Source organism: Vulpes vulpes, chromosome 11 (genome assembly GCF_048418805.1).
Source record: "Vulpes vulpes isolate BD-2025 chromosome 11, VulVul3, whole genome shotgun sequence".
NCBI classification, from domain to species: Eukaryota; Metazoa; Chordata; class Mammalia; order Carnivora; family Canidae; genus Vulpes; species Vulpes vulpes.
In genome coordinates, this window is record NC_132790.1 from 24149853 (window position 1) to 24165628 (window position 15776).

The window sequence follows — 15776 nt, forward strand, 5'->3', positions numbered from 1 at the left end:
TGGGGCAGGTGGGCACTTCCAGGCGGGCGCCCGGATGGGGAGGGACCCTGTCAGGTCCTGAGGGGCAGGGGCATCTCTGGGGGGCAGGCCCCGCACCTCCAGAGTCCGGCGGCTAGAAGAGATTGGTCTTCAGGGCCGGGCCAGGCTTCCGGTGGAAGGAGGACAGAACCCCGGAGAAGGGCCCGGGCCCGGGTTCCGCCGGCTGCCAGGCCTTAAGCAGCTCCGCCGCGCCCGCGCCCGGCCCGCCGCCCCCGCCGCCCGCCACGCCCGCCCACAGCGGGCCCTTGAGCGGCTGGGGCCCGGGGCCAGGGCCGGGCCCGGAGCCCAGGGCGGCAGGCAGCGGGCTGGGGCTCAGACGCGGGCTGGCCAGGCCGGGGGCGGGCGGCGGGGGCAGCGACGCGGTGCTGTCGGGCGTGGGGCTGCACGTGGACTCCTTGGAGTCGTCGTCCTCGGACGAGCAGCGCGCCTCGCCCTTTTTGGCGCCCGCCGCGCCCGCCGCACCCTTGGCGCTGGCCGCACGCTCCTGTTTGCGGAACTTGGCCCGGCGGTTCTGGAACCAGACCTGCGGGCACAGGGGCGGGGCACAGGGGCGGGTCAGGCCGAGGCCGCGAGACGCGCGGGAGCCCTCGGTCTGGAAGGGGTCGGATCGGGATTATTACCGGATTCCTGGGCGTGGGCCCCTCGGCCCTCCACTACCTGGCTCAGGGCCCTCCTCGTCTCTCTGCTCGAGGCCTCTCCTCCATTTGCCCCTCCCTCCTGGTCTTCCCCTGGGGGATCTGATCCCCCGCGACCCGGCAGGCTCCAGTGTTCCAGGTCTCCTGGAGGGGACTCCGCCTTCGCTGCCTTATCACCCAAAGCCCTGCCCCCAATTCCTTCCTACAAGAAGCTCCAGGGATTTCCACCTGGAGTGTCCCACGGCGGTGGAGAAGGGGTGGGGTACTAGGGGAAACCTTTTGTCCAGGGTCTCCAGTAAGGGTGGACCGGCTGGACATCTCCACTTGGATTTGTAAGACAGACAACAGAGTCCACCTGGGCGGACCCTCCTCAGCCCTGCGCCTGCCCAGAGCCCTGGGTTTCCAGGCTCAGAGATCTCACAGCTGCAGAGCTGGGGAGGGGACATGGAGGCACTGGCTGGCTTTCTGGGATTCGCCTGCCTTGGCACTGAGGCCGCCCGGGGCTCCCACTCTACCCACTTGGGAAGCTTCCAGGCTTCCCTAGCATCCTTCTACATGCCTGGCCGTACTAAGGGAACAGAGGGGAAATCCTGGGGGCTGAAGAGCTCAGTTCTCCAGAGGGCCTCAGGTCTGCCAAGTCTTGGCCCGCTGTCTCCTCCCGCTGCCCATCCTCTCCTGCCCAACCACCCCCGGACTGTGCCCTGGCCCCTGGCCCCAGCTCTCCACCTCCAAGCTGCCCCTGCCTGCCACCCGAGGCCCCCAGGTGTAGGGCACTAACCTCCCATCCCCCCCAACACGTACACTTCCGTACACACGCAAACACACACCTGCACGCGAGCCTCAGTCAGGTCGATCTTGAGCGCCAGCTCCTCGCGTGTGTAAATGTCGGGGTAGTGAGTCTCTGCGAAGACGCGCTCCAGCTCCTTGAGCTGTGCACTGGTGAACGTGGTACGGATGCGCCGCTGCTTGCGCTTCTCATGCAGGCCCGACGGCTCCGGGAAGAACTTGTAGGGCACTAGGGGTGTGTGCAGGAGGGGGGAGCAACGAAGGTGGGGGCATGAGGGGCCGAGCTCAGCCCGCTGTGTCCTGCCCCTGCGATCGCTCACCGTTCCCCGCGCCTGACTCAGCCCCTCGGCTTCCTCCCCTCGGTCTCGAACGGAGAGCGTCTGCCCCATCTCTCAGTGGAGCCGGCAGGAGTGAAGGCGGACAGGGCGCAGGCGGACCTGGAGCCCCAGAGCCGCAGCGAGGCAATCAAGATCTGATCCTTAGGTCAGGACGGCTGACCTGTCCTTGGTACTCTGCTGTGTTCCCTTCCCTCTCTCCAGCCCACCTGCTCCTCCGACCTCCCCTATGGTGTGCTTCCGCCTTGGTCAGTCTGCCCTGCTTGGTTTCAGGTCCTGCTCTGTCCACCTTAGCCTTGATTGCCAGGTCTCATCAGCATCGTGGGCCTTCCCAGTAGCCAGTTCTGGAGCTGGGTGACTGAGACTCCCTGGCCTAGGTCTACTTTGAGCCCTGGCACATACTCTCTGCCATGTAGGGAATTGGCTCCCTCTCCCCTGTCATTTCTTTCCCTCCCAGGCCTCATTTCTTCAGCCCCATCTCACATCCCATTCTCCTCCAGTGTCCTCTCCTCTTCCTCATCTTTCTCCATCCACATCTCTCTTCAGCTTTCCCCTTTGGGACCATTCTTTTCTTTGTGCCCACTGAAAAGGGTCCTTATTTTTCCCCATCCAGACCCAGGTTCCTTCACCTTTTCTTTGCCCTTCTTCCTCCCAGGCACCTCTGTGTCTCAACTGCCCCACAGCCAGCCCCACCCCTCTCCCTCACTCTTCCCATCCTTGTTTCTCTTTTACCCCATGCCAGGCCCCACTGCCCCCACAGACAGTGTTTCTGACAGTATCTCCTCATCCTTGTCTCCAACCCTGCTTAGGTCTCCATATTCTTCAGGAGTCCCCAGTATCTTACATCTTTGTCCTATATCCCTAGTTCTCCATCTCCCCCTGATCCTTGTCTCCAACACCCCATTCCTAGTCCCATCTTCCTCATCTCTGTTGCCAGTCTTCCTTGGTCCCCAATCTCCCACAATTCCTGTCCCCATCACCTCTAGTTCTTATCTCCATCTCCCCAACCCTGGGTCCCCCATTTCTCCCAGGGTCCCCAGTCTTCCCACTTTTGCTCATACCTCTCTATACCTGTTCTCCTCTCCCCATCTCAGAACCCCATCTCAGTGGGGCCCATAACCCCATTTCCTGACCCTATACCCCCAATCCCCGTCCTCATCTGGCCCAGAGTACCAATCTCCCCATCCCTGTTCCAGTTTTTGGATCCATCTTGCTGGTTCTCATTTCTCCAAATCCGGGTCCCTATCTCACCATCCCTTCCCACCCCTCAGGCTCCAATCTTCTACTTGGGTCCCAGTGGTCTTCCCCGGAAGGAAGGAGATAAGGAGATTGGGTGGGGCAGCCTGGACTCTAACCGGAGAGATCGGGATGGCTGCAAGGCTCTGTGAGGTTGAGGGTTCAGATGGGGACTTGGATCAAGAGGCTTGGAGATAGTGGGGGGCTGCTTCTGGGTTCTGCAGGACTCTAGCTAGGAGAGTCTCCAGGGGGAAGGGGGGGGGAATGAAAATGGCTTAATGACCTGGGCACGCTTTTCTTCCAGCAAGCGATGGTTGGGGTTTCAGTGGAGCAAGAGGGTCTAAACACAGGCAGGATGGGTTCAAAACCAGGCAGGAGGGGCTTGATGGTGCTGGGGCTCTAGGAAGGTTTCCATCTGGGCAGCTCAGCCGCTGCAGAAGCTCTTGCTGGGGGTCAGACATGAAGTGGGGTGGGGATAGGGATGGGGATCTGATTGGACTGAGCCGGGGGCATCTTCCAAGGATACGGGGATGGAGAGGTTTGGTGGTCAGACTTTGCAGGCGGGGAGGGGAGGATCCGGTGAGGGGCCTGGGGCTGGACCAGGGATCTATTTCCCTGGCCTGAAGAGCACAGGACAGGGATCTGGCAGTGAGGAAGAGGAAGGGGATGAGAGGGTGGGGCTGAACTCTGCCAAGGGGAACCCCGTCTTCCAGAGGGGCTGGGGATCCCGCGGGTGTTGGAGGGCAAGGATGGGGGCGGCTGTGGGGGCAGTCGCAATCACTTGCCGAATAGGGCAGGGGCTGGGGCTTCCGCAGGATTCGGAGGGAGGCTTGGGCCGGGGCTGGGCTCACCTGCCGAGTAAGGCGCAGGCTGGTGGTCGCGTAGGGCGCCGAGCGCGCAGTTAGAGGAGCCGAGCGCGGGGCAGGGCGGACCAGCCGCGGGGAAGGCGGGTCGCAGGGGGCTGTATTGGAAGCCGCCGGGCTGGCTGCAGGCGCCGAAGTCGCCGTAGGCGGACGCCTCCATGGCCGCCACGCACGAGTCGTACGAATTGAGGTAGGAGTAGTCCATCGGCCCGGGGGTCGGGGGCGGGGGCCGGGCCGGGCCGGGTCAGGGTCGGGGTTCCCGGCCGGGTGGGGGTCGGGATGAGGGTCGGAGCGCCTGGCGCCGAGGACCCGAGGCCGACTCTGAGCGCCCGCGAGTCCGCCCGCCCCGTCGCGGCCGCCCTCCGCCCGGGTGCAATGCAAGTGCAGCCCGGCCCGGCCCGCGCGCCTTTTAACGCTCAGGACCCCGCGGAGGGGGCGGGGCGGGCGGGCTCCGCGGGGCGGGGCCTGGGCGGCTCAGGCCCCACCCCCGGCTACCCCAGACCCCCACTCCGAAGGGTCCCCGCCGCCCTCCCTGGGCTCCCGAGGCGCAGGGCGGGGCAGTGCGGGGCCCCATCCCTAGAGTCCCCGTCGCGTCTCAATCCCGACCAGACAGACCTTCACTCTCTGCCACAGTGCCGGGCTGGAGGGTCCCAACCCCTTTCCTCGGCCTCCCCACCTGCGGCCCCGCAGGAGGGAGGGGAGACAGGCCTGGCGGCGCTCCTGTGAAGAAGTTAATTCAATTCGTCTTGATAACCGAGTTATTCTGATCCAGCCCCTCGGCCCCGCCCCCAGCGAGGTCCCATCCCGGCGGGGACCACAGAGGCGGCCCAGGAGGGGGATGGAGACACGGACGAGGAAGACACGGAGCCTGGGATGGGGACGTGGATGAAGAGAGGAAGCAGGGAGAAAAAGGGACAGAAATAGTGCTGGGAAAAGGGACAAGAGAGATACAGGTACACAGATGGAGACAAGGATGAGACATGGAGGAGAGAGAGAGAGATTGGAGACAAGGGCAAGCGGGTCCCCACAGGGACAGAGATGGAGACAAAGCTGAAGCGCGTGCAAGAGAAAAGCAGGGATGGAGATGGGGACAAGGCAGAGACAGAGGAGACAGGATAAGAGAGAGACAGAGAGCGGATGGAGAAAGAGAGTGAGGCTGGCGTGGGGACAGAGATGGCCCAGGGTAAGACATGGATGGGAACAAGGATTGAGATGGAGATCAGGAGACAGATGAGACAAAACAGGGCAGGGACAGGGAGACACACACGGAGGGGCGGTCTCAGAGAGACAGGGCCCGGGAGAGACAGAGGAGGAACAGAGCTGAGAGAAAGAGCATTCTGAGAGCTGAGACCCACAGCTGGAGCGCCTAGGGGCGGTAGGATGGTGGTGGAGGCCAGGCGAGGCTGCCCGAGGGGACAAGGGGACGGGTCGCTGCTGCCCAGATTCCCCTAACCTGACCTGGCCACACACCCCTACTCTGTGCCTTTAGGGCCTGGCCTGCCTCTCTCCTGCCCCAGTTCCCCAGCTCAGTCCCCCTGCCCACCACCGCCCAGTTTGATACTTTGGTCCCCAACATCCTTGGCACAGAGTGTGTGTATGTGATGAATGTCAGGATCAAGAGTAATGGAGTGACCTCAGGACTCTCCCTCAGCCTCCCTCTGCATATTCTGCCTCTGGCTTTCACGCTGTGGGAAAACCAACACAGAATCCTTTCCAGATCGGAAGAGGGAAGCTTTTTCCCCCTGCAGTTCACCTGAGGTGGATTGGACAGCTTTCCTACCCAGCCCCCAGCGTCCTCCACCCAAATCTTGGTAGGTCCTACAGATGGAAGAGAAGACCCAGAAGAAAGCCCGGGGAGGGTGACCCCTTATTACCAAAGCCCTTGCCTGCAAGAGAAGTTTCTTGGGAAGGTCTTTCCCCAATTTCCCACTATGGGGAACATGCCCACCATCAGGTCATCCACTTCAAGGGCCACCAGTTCTTTGCTTCACACAAGGACCACGTCTCCCCATTTTCTGTAACTCCATGCCAGGGGTTTTCTTTGAATTGTTTTCTCTAATTACTTTTTGGGTATAGACTTCTAAAGCGACGGCAAAACTGCTTCACAAGTTCTCTCCACTGGTGTGTGAAGGGTACCTCTCACCTTTGACACCTCCTCTGCAGGGAGCCCAAGGGACCTCAGACTTGAGAAATCAGAAGTGCTCTCCTTAGACCTAGTGTTGCTCTCCATTGTCCTTAGGATCAAAACGAAGCCCTCATTCTGGTCACAACGTCCCCTTGTGTCAGTGCTCCAGCCACCTCCCCCTCACCTTGGCTTTCTTTGAAGCCCTCACACGTTGATTGATTTTTTTAGTTTAGAGCTGTTCTTTCTGGCTGGAATGGTCATTCCACTCCCCAACCCACCCCAACTCCCCCAAACTCCCAAACCTGGTTGACTCTTGTTTATCCATCTGGTCTCAATTTGGACATTATTCCTTCCTGGAAACCTTCCCTGATGCCCCTAGGCTATGTTGAGCGTCCCATAGTACCTCTCTTTTGGTTATTCATGTCACCAATATTCGCAATAAAGTGCAAGGTCTCAGGATAGAACAACTCTTCCCAGCCCTACCGCAGTGTCTAGTACATCATTCTGTACATCACAGGTCTTCCCATATCTGCTTGTTGAGTTAATGAAAGGTGAGCTGAAATCTTTGTGTTGGGGAATCCCTGCCCTTGTTTCTGGGGAACAAATCCTCATACCCTGATTTCCGCTCCCCACTCTCTGGAAAGGGATCATCCTCCTTTCTTCATTCCCTCATTCCCCAGGGACAGAAAACTTCCTTCCTCTGAGCAAACCTTCTGCTTGGAAGAAAGTCCTCTCTCATCTGAGGAATTTGTAGGGGGCTTTATCTCTTCCCCAGTGACAAAACTGAAGCAAAGGAACAACTGAAGCTTGTAGGCAGTGACAAGTAGAGATATGAGGGGAGGCAAAAAAGCCATGGTTCTGGTTGTCTCAGACCATGATCTATTCCTGTCATTTCTATGGTTTGGTCATTGAACCATTAGATTCCCCTCTCTGTCTAAACTTGGGCTTCTGACACTGGCAACCAAAATTTCTGACCAAGATAATTTGTGAATGCTTGACACCTTTACAGGTAATCAAATTATGGTAGTGGTGATTAGAAATTTTATTTTAACATGCATGTTACAGGGTTAGCAGGGCAGGAGCTGACCTTCCCATGCTTGGGGCTGTGGAGTTGGAGGTTCCTTTCTCTTCAGGCGGCTATTTGCACCTGCTGATTGGCACAGAAGCAGACACAGCCCCCAAAGATGCTTTGAACCTTGTTCACTACTGGGCTCAGGTCTTCCAGTTGGTGGAAGTGGGGGAACTTTGGAGGCTAGGCTGTATGGTGTGTATGAATGAGTGTGTGTGTGTGTGTGTGTGTGTGTGTGTGTGTGTGTGTCTGTGAGAGAGAGAGAGAGAGAGAGAGAGAGAGAGAGAGAGAGAGAAGAGGGTTCCCTGAACTCACCATAAAAGAAGGAAAGAGGCAGAGTGGTCTTCTCCAAGGACCTCACACTCAAGAGGCCAGTGCAGAGATCTGTTGTGGGAAGCTCATCCTCTTCTCACCTGTAAACTGGTTTATTTTATGATTAGATGGGTTAAAATACATAAAGTGTTTGAATAGTACCTGGCACATAGTAAGTATTAATTAAGTGTTTTTTAAATATATCACTGCTGGGATGCCTGAGTGGCTCAGCGGTTAAGTTAAGCGTCTACCTTCAGCTCAGGGCGTGATCCAGTATTGCTGGGATCCAGTCCCGCATCAGACTCCCTGCATGGAGCCTGCTTCTCCCTCTGCCTGTATCTCTGCCTCTCTCTCTCTCTGTGTGTCTCTTATGAATAAATAAAATCTTAAAAAAATAATATACCACTGCTGCCACCACCATCACCAACATCACACACACATACCCCTTCTCCCTCTCACTAACTGACTGAACCCTATGTGACTCACAGACCCAGACCACACTCCGTTCAAGCTTCTCTGATTTGTTATACCTGATACCTGGATATAGATTCTGGACATAAACTCCTATCTTCATCGGACTCCCTGCGTGGAGCCTGCTTCTCCTTCTGCCTGTGTCTCTGCCTCTCCCTCTCTCAGTGTTTCTCATGAATAAATAAATATATATGTTAAAAAATTAATTAATAAAAAAAGGGAGATCCTTGGATGGCTCAACGGTTTAGTGTCTGTCTTTGGCCCGGGTGTGGTCCTGGAGTCCCAGGATCAAGTCCCACATCAGGCTTCCTGCTTGGAGCCTGCTTCTCCCTGTACCTGTGTCTCTGCCTCTCCCTTTCTCTGTGTCTCTCATGAATAAATAAATAAAAATATTTATAAATAAATAAATAAACAAACAAATAAATTTATTTAAACTCCTATCTTTGCACCACAGCATCACTTTTGCCCTCAAGTTTTCAGAAGGTACCAGGGCCTAGCAGAATTACCCAGCCTGACCTCTTAGTTTTTGTAGATGAAGATGGTGAGGCCCAGGGAGTGGTCCTGTAGAGTCAAGCTAAAAACACTGGAAGTGTGTCATGGTGGGAGGACTCCCCTGACAGGGAGCATCGTGCAAAAAAGAACCCGGGGAGGGACTTTTTTTTTCTGCTCTGACACTAACTTACTCTGTGAGCCTAGACAGTAGAAATCCCGTGAGAATGGATGAGGAAGGACCCATGTTTTGGAGAACTTTTCCCGCCTGTGGTCACTTGGAGAATGTTAGCCTGGGAATTTCTAGGTACCACCACCTTATTCCCACTTCCATGAGTAGTCTCTGACCTTAGCCTCCTCTCAGAACTATGAGCAAGGCTTGCCTAGATTCAGAATGTGTCTGCCATGATGATTTATTAAGCCAGTGCACTCCTGGTCAACACTTCTGTCCTATGGGGAAGAGCATGGAAGAGCAGCTGTTCCTCCCTACCATAGAAACTTATCTTCTCACTCTCTGAAGCAGTGTCCTCAGTGTCATCATTGTCTAACCATGACTGGAAGCCAACTGTTTAGTGCCTGCCTTAGGCCCAGGCCGAGATCCTGGAGTCCCGGGATCGAGTCCTGCATCGGGCTCCCTGCATGGAGCCTGCTTCTCCCTCTGCCTGTGTCTCTGCCTCTCTCTCTCTCTCTCTACCTCTCACGAATAAATAATAAAATAAAATATTTTAAAAAAAGAATCTCCTAGTCTGATGGATACGTGGACACTTGTCTATGGGAAAATTCTCCCTAGAATGTTTTAGTTCTCTGGACAAGAGAATGGCACATAGATGGTGAGGTGAGTTGACTCTTCTTTTAAAAAGGGAAGAAGGGATGCCTGGGTGGCTCAGCGATTTAGCACCTGTCTTTGGCCCAGGGCTTGATCCTGGGGTCCCAGGATCGAGTCCTGTTTCAGGCTTCCTGGATGGAGCCTGCTTCTCCTCTGTGTCTCTGCCTCTCTCTCTCTCTCTCTCTCTCTCTCTGTGTGTCTCTCATGAATAAATAAAATCTTAAAAAAAAAAAAAGGGAAGAAGAGGGGTGCCTGGGTAGCTCACTTAGTTAAACTGCTGCCTTCATCTCAGGTCATGATCCCAGGATCCTGGGATTGAGACCTGCATCAAGCTCCCTGCTCAGCGGGGAGCCTGCCCCCCCCTCATCTCCCTCTGTCTCCTCCCCTTGCTCATGCTCTGTCTCCCTCTCTCTCAAATAAATAAATAAAATCTTTAAATAAAATAAAATAAAATAAAATAAAAAGGAAAGAAGATGGGGCACCTGGGGTTAGTCAGGTGTGTCTGCCTTTGGCTTGGGTCATGATCTCGGGGTTCTGGGATCAAGCCCCCCATTAGGCTCCCTGCTCAGCAGGGGTCTGCATCTCCTTCTTCCTCTGCCCCTCCCCCTGCTTGTGCTCTCTCTCTCTCACTCAAATAAACAAATAAATAAAATCTTTAAAAAAATAAAAAGGGAAGAGGAAAAAAAAGCTTTGATCCTAACAACCATACCATACATTGACAAACTTATCCAAGTTTTTGTGCTTGGGAAGGGACCTCCTAAGGGCTGCTGCCATAGTGGACATCTATAGTGTGGTCAGCCCAGCACAACTCTTCTCTTGGGAACTGTCTTCTCCATCCACATGGCCACCTTAGGGATCATTGTTCTCATATAATCCTACCCTCAGCTATAATTGGTTCAGGTGTATGTACTTGTTCAAAGATGGGTCAACAAACCATTCCTCATCATTTCTTCTTGAGAAACAAATCATTCTCTTTCGAATGGTGAAAGCTATATATATATAAATCTCAGGAAAACGTTTGCAGCCATTTTCTCTATCATAAAAAGAAAAGATGGTCTGCAGTGAAGAAAAAAATAAACAAAAGTTGAGGAAAACATATAGAGTCTCCTGTTAGAATTTAGGAGGCTCATTCTAGCGATTCTTGAGAATCCTTACTCTCTTTGCAAATTAGTTGGTTGTTCAGTCTTTCATCGGATTTTTTTTTATCCAATATATTCTTTTTTATATTTAATCTAGTTCAGGTTGGATTTCTGTCACTTCCAAATAAAGATATTCAAATAAAAAATTGGTATAAGGTATGTAATGATTCAAACAGCAGACCCTAAAATATAGGACTGGCCTTGTTGATGTAGGGTGGGATGTAGTGAGAATGTCTCCATTCTGAGCCTGGAAATGGTATGACCTTGTTAGGTGATAATAAAGTAGCTGGAAAAACTACTGTATGTGTCTATTAGAACTTGATGTCTATTTATCCCTTTGCCCTATGGTTGGAACGCCAAAGGATTAAATACAAAAAGGTAAAATAAAAGAAAGAAAAGAAAAGGTAAAATATTGGTGTATCCTGCCCACACTTACAACCTCAGGAAGGTGCATCAAGAGGGATTAGGTAGGGCAGCCATGGTGGCTCAGCGGTTTAGCGTCGCCTTCAGCCCAGGGTGTGATCCCGGAGACCTAGGATCGAGTCCCACGTCGGGCTCCCTGCATGGAACCTGCTTCTCCCTCTGCCTGTGTCTCTGCCTCTTTCTCTTTCTCTGTGTCTCTCATGAACAAATAAATAAAATCTTTTTTTTTTTAAAGAGGGAACATGTAGATGAGGAATGGCATGATAATTTGTAACTCTCATAAGGAAACCTCTGCCTATGGCCAGCAATCTGAGGCTACAGCAGTAGGATAATCATGTACTTGGCAGATTGTCCATAGTCCAGTTTTCTACCACCCCCTTAAGTGAATGTATTGATTAGGAAACAGTGACTGTCTTCCAGGTGAAATGGAGATATTTGGGAAGATCCAGAGAAATTAGGAAAGTGTGATTCTCCCAGTCCTTTTTGGCACTCTGGCCTAACAGAAAGAAAGAGTTGACATTCATTATTCTTTTTTTGGCATCTAGCATTTGAAACCACTCTCTAAGTTAAGGGAACTCCCCATCTAACAGATGCCAGATACTTGCTTTCTAAACTTCCCCTAAAATCAAGATGCAGACACTTGACTTAGTCTCAGCCAATCATGTACACTCATCACAGACTAAGCTAAGGAATCTATAGTAGTGAGGATTCCTGGACCATAAGAATTCTCTACAGGGGCAAAGGGTTTCAGGAGATCTAGTTCTACGTACAGCACAGAACTTGTTCTTGATAGCATTAAGAGTTCAGTGCCAACCATGTCAGCTGTGCAAGGGGCAGTGGTGGCAAGGCTGTCTTCATGGAGAAAATAATACAGCTCAATTAGGGCAGTATTTCTAGTTCTATGGCTCTATATTTGGTCCTCCAGTCATTCCAGTAAGTCTCTGAGATATCTAGTATCTTTTATAAATGTAATATATCTAATAATTTAAAAAAGATTTTTTTATTTGTTTAAGAGAGAAAGAGACTGAGTGGGGGACAGAGGGAGAAGGAGAAGCAGGCTCCCTGCTGAGCAGGGATACCAGTTTGGGGCTTGATCCCAGGACCCCAAGATCATGACCTGAACCCAAAAGCAGATGCTTAACTGATTGAGCCACCCAGGTGTCTGTAATAAAAAAATATTTTTTTGCTTAAATAAGATGAAGTTAGTTTCTGTTGCTTGTAAACAACTTGTAAATGACTCTGACTGATATAGAAATTGGTACTAGATTGGCTGAGAGGATCACTCTCAGAACTGTTGGAACCTTGGAATAATTATGATTCCTGGTTGGGACCAAAAGTAGTAAAAGTCTAGAGATGGAGTGTCATTCAATGGCAAAGCAGTTCATCAATTTATTACACCAGTGGCCACCTGGAATTAAGTACACATAAAGAGCATAGACTTGGGAGACTGTCAGGGATGAATATAAAGGGAATGAGGAATTCAAGGATTGTGAGGAGGTGTGGAAAGCTTAGAGAGAGAATGAAAGAGGGTAAAAATCAAACTCAAGATTTTCTCCTATGTGAGAGAGCGAATGGTTTGGAAGAGGGACATATGGGATGGGAATGGTGATGAAAGGATTTGAACAGCTAAGAGGGCCCTAAGCCCTATGTGATATAGGGTTGGGTTGGGTGCAGATAAGGGAAAATCCAAAATAACAATAATGTAAGCAAAATAATACGATACTTATTTCTTCTTCATTTAAGTCTTCTTCATTTAAGTCTATAAGTAAGGAGTCCAGTGCTTGTGTGGCTGCTCCCTGGGCATTAAGGACGCATATTCCTTCCTTCTTTTTGTTTCCTAAAGTGTGGCTTCTAACTTAAAGGTTCTTATGTCCTTGATAACTGCTGGAGTTCCAACCATCACATCCACATTCTAGGCCATAAGAATGTCAAAGAAGGAAAAGAAAAAGTGCACTTCTCAGTAAGACACTTCCTATAAGGAATCTTCTAGAAGTTCCATACAACATTTCCACTTACTTTGCCTGAACTTAGTCATATAGTTACATCAAACTTGATGGGAGACTAGAAAGGCAAGTCTTTTTTATTTTTAAGATTTTATTTATTTGACACACACACACACACACACACACACACACACACACACACACAGTGCATAAGTAGGTGGAGCAGCAGGCAGAGGGAGAGGGAGAAGTAGGCTTCCCACCAAGCAAGGAGCCCAATGTGGGACTCAATTCCAGGACCTTGGGATCATGACCTGAGCCAAAGGGAGACGCTTAACTGACTGAGCCACCCAGGTGCCCCAGAAAGGCAAGATTTTAACTGAGCACATTAGTATTCCCCTGACCCCAGTAGAGTCTATGTTGCTGAAGGGAGAATTGATATTAGGCAGGTGTATTGTTATCCATTGTTATAAATTACCCCTAAACTTATTAGTTTAAAACAACATACATTTATTATCTCATGATTTCTGTGAATCAAAAATCTTTTTTTTTAAGATTTTATTTATTTATGCATGAGAGAAACAGAGAGAGAGAGAGAGAGAAAGAGGCAGAGACACAGGCAGAGGGAGAAGCAGGCTCCATGCAGGAAGCCTGACATGGGACTTGATCCCAGGTCTCGGTTCTCCAGGATCACACCCTGGGCTGAAGGCAGCGCTAAACCACTGAGCCACCTGGGCTGCCCCATGGATCAGGAATCTTGATGTAACTTACCTGAGTATTCTGCTTCAGGGCCTCTCATAGGTTGCAATCAAGGTGCGAAACCTCCAGTCCAAATGAAGGCTTAACCAAGGAAAGATTGGTTCCAACCTCACTCACGTGGTTGTTACCAGGACTCAGTTCCTCCAGGGTTGTTGGATTGAAGGGCTCAGTCCTTACCAGATGTTGGCTAAAGGTTGCCCTCAGTTCTTTGCCATATGGGCCTCTCCAACAGGGAAAACACATAAGAAGAGCCAAAGTACCAGCAAGACAAAAATCAGTCTTTCATAAACTAATCTTGGAAATGACATCATATCAACTTTTGCCATATTCCTCTCCTTAGAAGAAAGTTACTAGGTCCTGCCCACACTCAAGGAGAGAGGATTATACAAGGGCATGAGAATCAGAAGACAAGGATCACTGAGAGCCATGTCAGAATCTATCTACCACTGCAGGCAACTGTCACAACACCAACCTCCCACTGAGAGTAGCCAGCTACTATAGCACCCCATACCTGTCTAATGGGATAACTTCTCTCTTGTTTGAAGACCATGTAAAGATATCCCCATGGGAATTATCCGGTAAGAGGGAACTAAGTTTCCTTATGACCCATCCCATTGACTTCATTATCTCCATACTTATAACCAGAATCAGACCCCAATATGCCTCATGATCAAATAGGAAGTCAAATTCACAAGAAAACATTCCCACTAAAAGAATTAAAATATTTTTGGGGGGCGCCTGGCTGGCTTAGTTGGTTAAGCATCTGCCTTCAGCTCAATTCATGATCCTAGGGTCCTGAGATTGAGCTCTGCATAGGGCTCCTGCTCAGCAGGGAGTTTGCTTCTCCCTCTGGCCCTCCCCCTGCTCCTTCTCTCTCTTTCTCAAATAAATAAATAAAATCTTAAAAAAATAAAAGATTTTTCAAATTATATCAATAAAATCTGGAAAATACATGTGGGAATGGATTTTGAGGGTGCTGGACCAGGGGGAGGAACATAATTTTAAATTAAGCTAAATTGATCAATATGAGTGCACTTACCAGAGAGGCTGGCATCCCTGTGGTAGTTCTAATAACTAGGAGTTCTGACTCCTGTTTTTTTTTTTTTTTTTTTTTAATGTTGCCTGTTCTTTAATTCCTTTGAGTACTTTGTGTAAGCCTTCTTTTATTCAGCATTAAGTTTCTGATATTCATCTGTTGTGTGCATCAATAGTTCATTACTTTTTAAAATTGCTGAGTATTTCAATTGAACGAATATACTTGTGCAGGCAGAATTCTAAGATCTCTCCTAAAATTCCCACCCCTTGGTGTACATGCCCTGTATAATTACCAGTACTATGAATATGATGAGATACTACTTTCGTAATTAGGTTATATCATATGATACTACTGACTATTAAAAAAAAGGGAATTATCTGGGTGGAACTGACCTAATGACAATTAACCCTTTATATTTGGGTTAAGAGGTCAGAAAACAGTGAAGTCAGAGAGATTTGAAGCATCACTCAGCAGGAGGAATATTCTTCATCATAGCCAAATGGAGGGGTCACGTAGTAAAAAATGTAGGTGACTTCTAGGAGCTCAGAGTGACTTCCAGCTGACAGCCAGTAAGAAGGTAGAACGTCAGTCCTACAACTACAAGGAGTTGAATTCTTCTAAGAACCTGAATAAACTCAGAAGGGGATCTTTTCCTCAAAGCCTCCAGAAAGGAATGCATCCTGGCTGACACCCTGAGATCCTGAGCAGATGAGAACCCAGCCACATTCTGAGGAGGTGAGAACTGTGCTCAACTCTCAATTATGAGGTAATGAGTGAATTGTGAGCTAATGAGTGGATGTTGTTTATTTATTTATTTTTTTAAATTAATTTTTATTGGTGTTCAATTTACCAACATACAGAAAAACACCCAGTGTTCATCCCGTCAAGTGTCTGCCTCAGTGCCCGTCACCCATTCCCCTCCAACACCTGCCCTCCTCCCCTTCCACCACCCCTATGGATGTTGTTTAAAGCTGCTAAGTTGGTGGATCCCTGGGTGGCTCAGCGGTTTAGCACCTGCCTTTGGCCCAGGGCACGATCTGGGAGTCCCAGGATCGAGTCCCACATTGGGCTCCACATTGGGCTCTTGGAATGGAGCCTGCTTCTCCTTCCTCCTGTGTCTTTGTCTCTCTGTCTATCATAAATTAATAAATCTTAGAAAAAGAAAAAAAAGCTCAGTGGGAAAATACAAATTGGGCTCCAACAAAATTAAAAAAAATAAATTTGTTAAGTTTTGGGTTTGTTACACAGTAATGTAAAACTAATTTAATATGCAATTCGGTTAGCCATTCTCTT

General features: G+C 50.4%; 1 protein-coding gene across 2 annotated transcripts; it reads right to left on the minus strand.

Moving 5' to 3' along the window:
* PHOX2A (paired like homeobox 2A) lies at positions 1-4212 on the minus strand. Of its 2 annotated transcripts, none has more exons than XM_026010553.2 (3): positions 3883-4212; positions 1502-1689; positions 1-562 (listed from the first exon to the last, which is right to left on the minus strand). In XM_026010553.2, the coding sequence occupies exons 1-3, from the start codon at positions 4097-4099 to the stop codon at positions 113-115; spliced, it is 855 nt and encodes a 284-aa protein (XP_025866338.2). In that variant the 5' UTR covers positions 4100-4212; the 3' UTR covers positions 1-112. The 2 variants fall into 2 exon arrangements, with proteins under 2 accessions (XP_025866338.2, XP_072583437.1); XM_072727336.1 differs by lacking the exon at positions 3883-4212 and adding an exon at positions 3315-3579.
* Positions 4213-15776: the final 11564 nt, after the last annotated feature.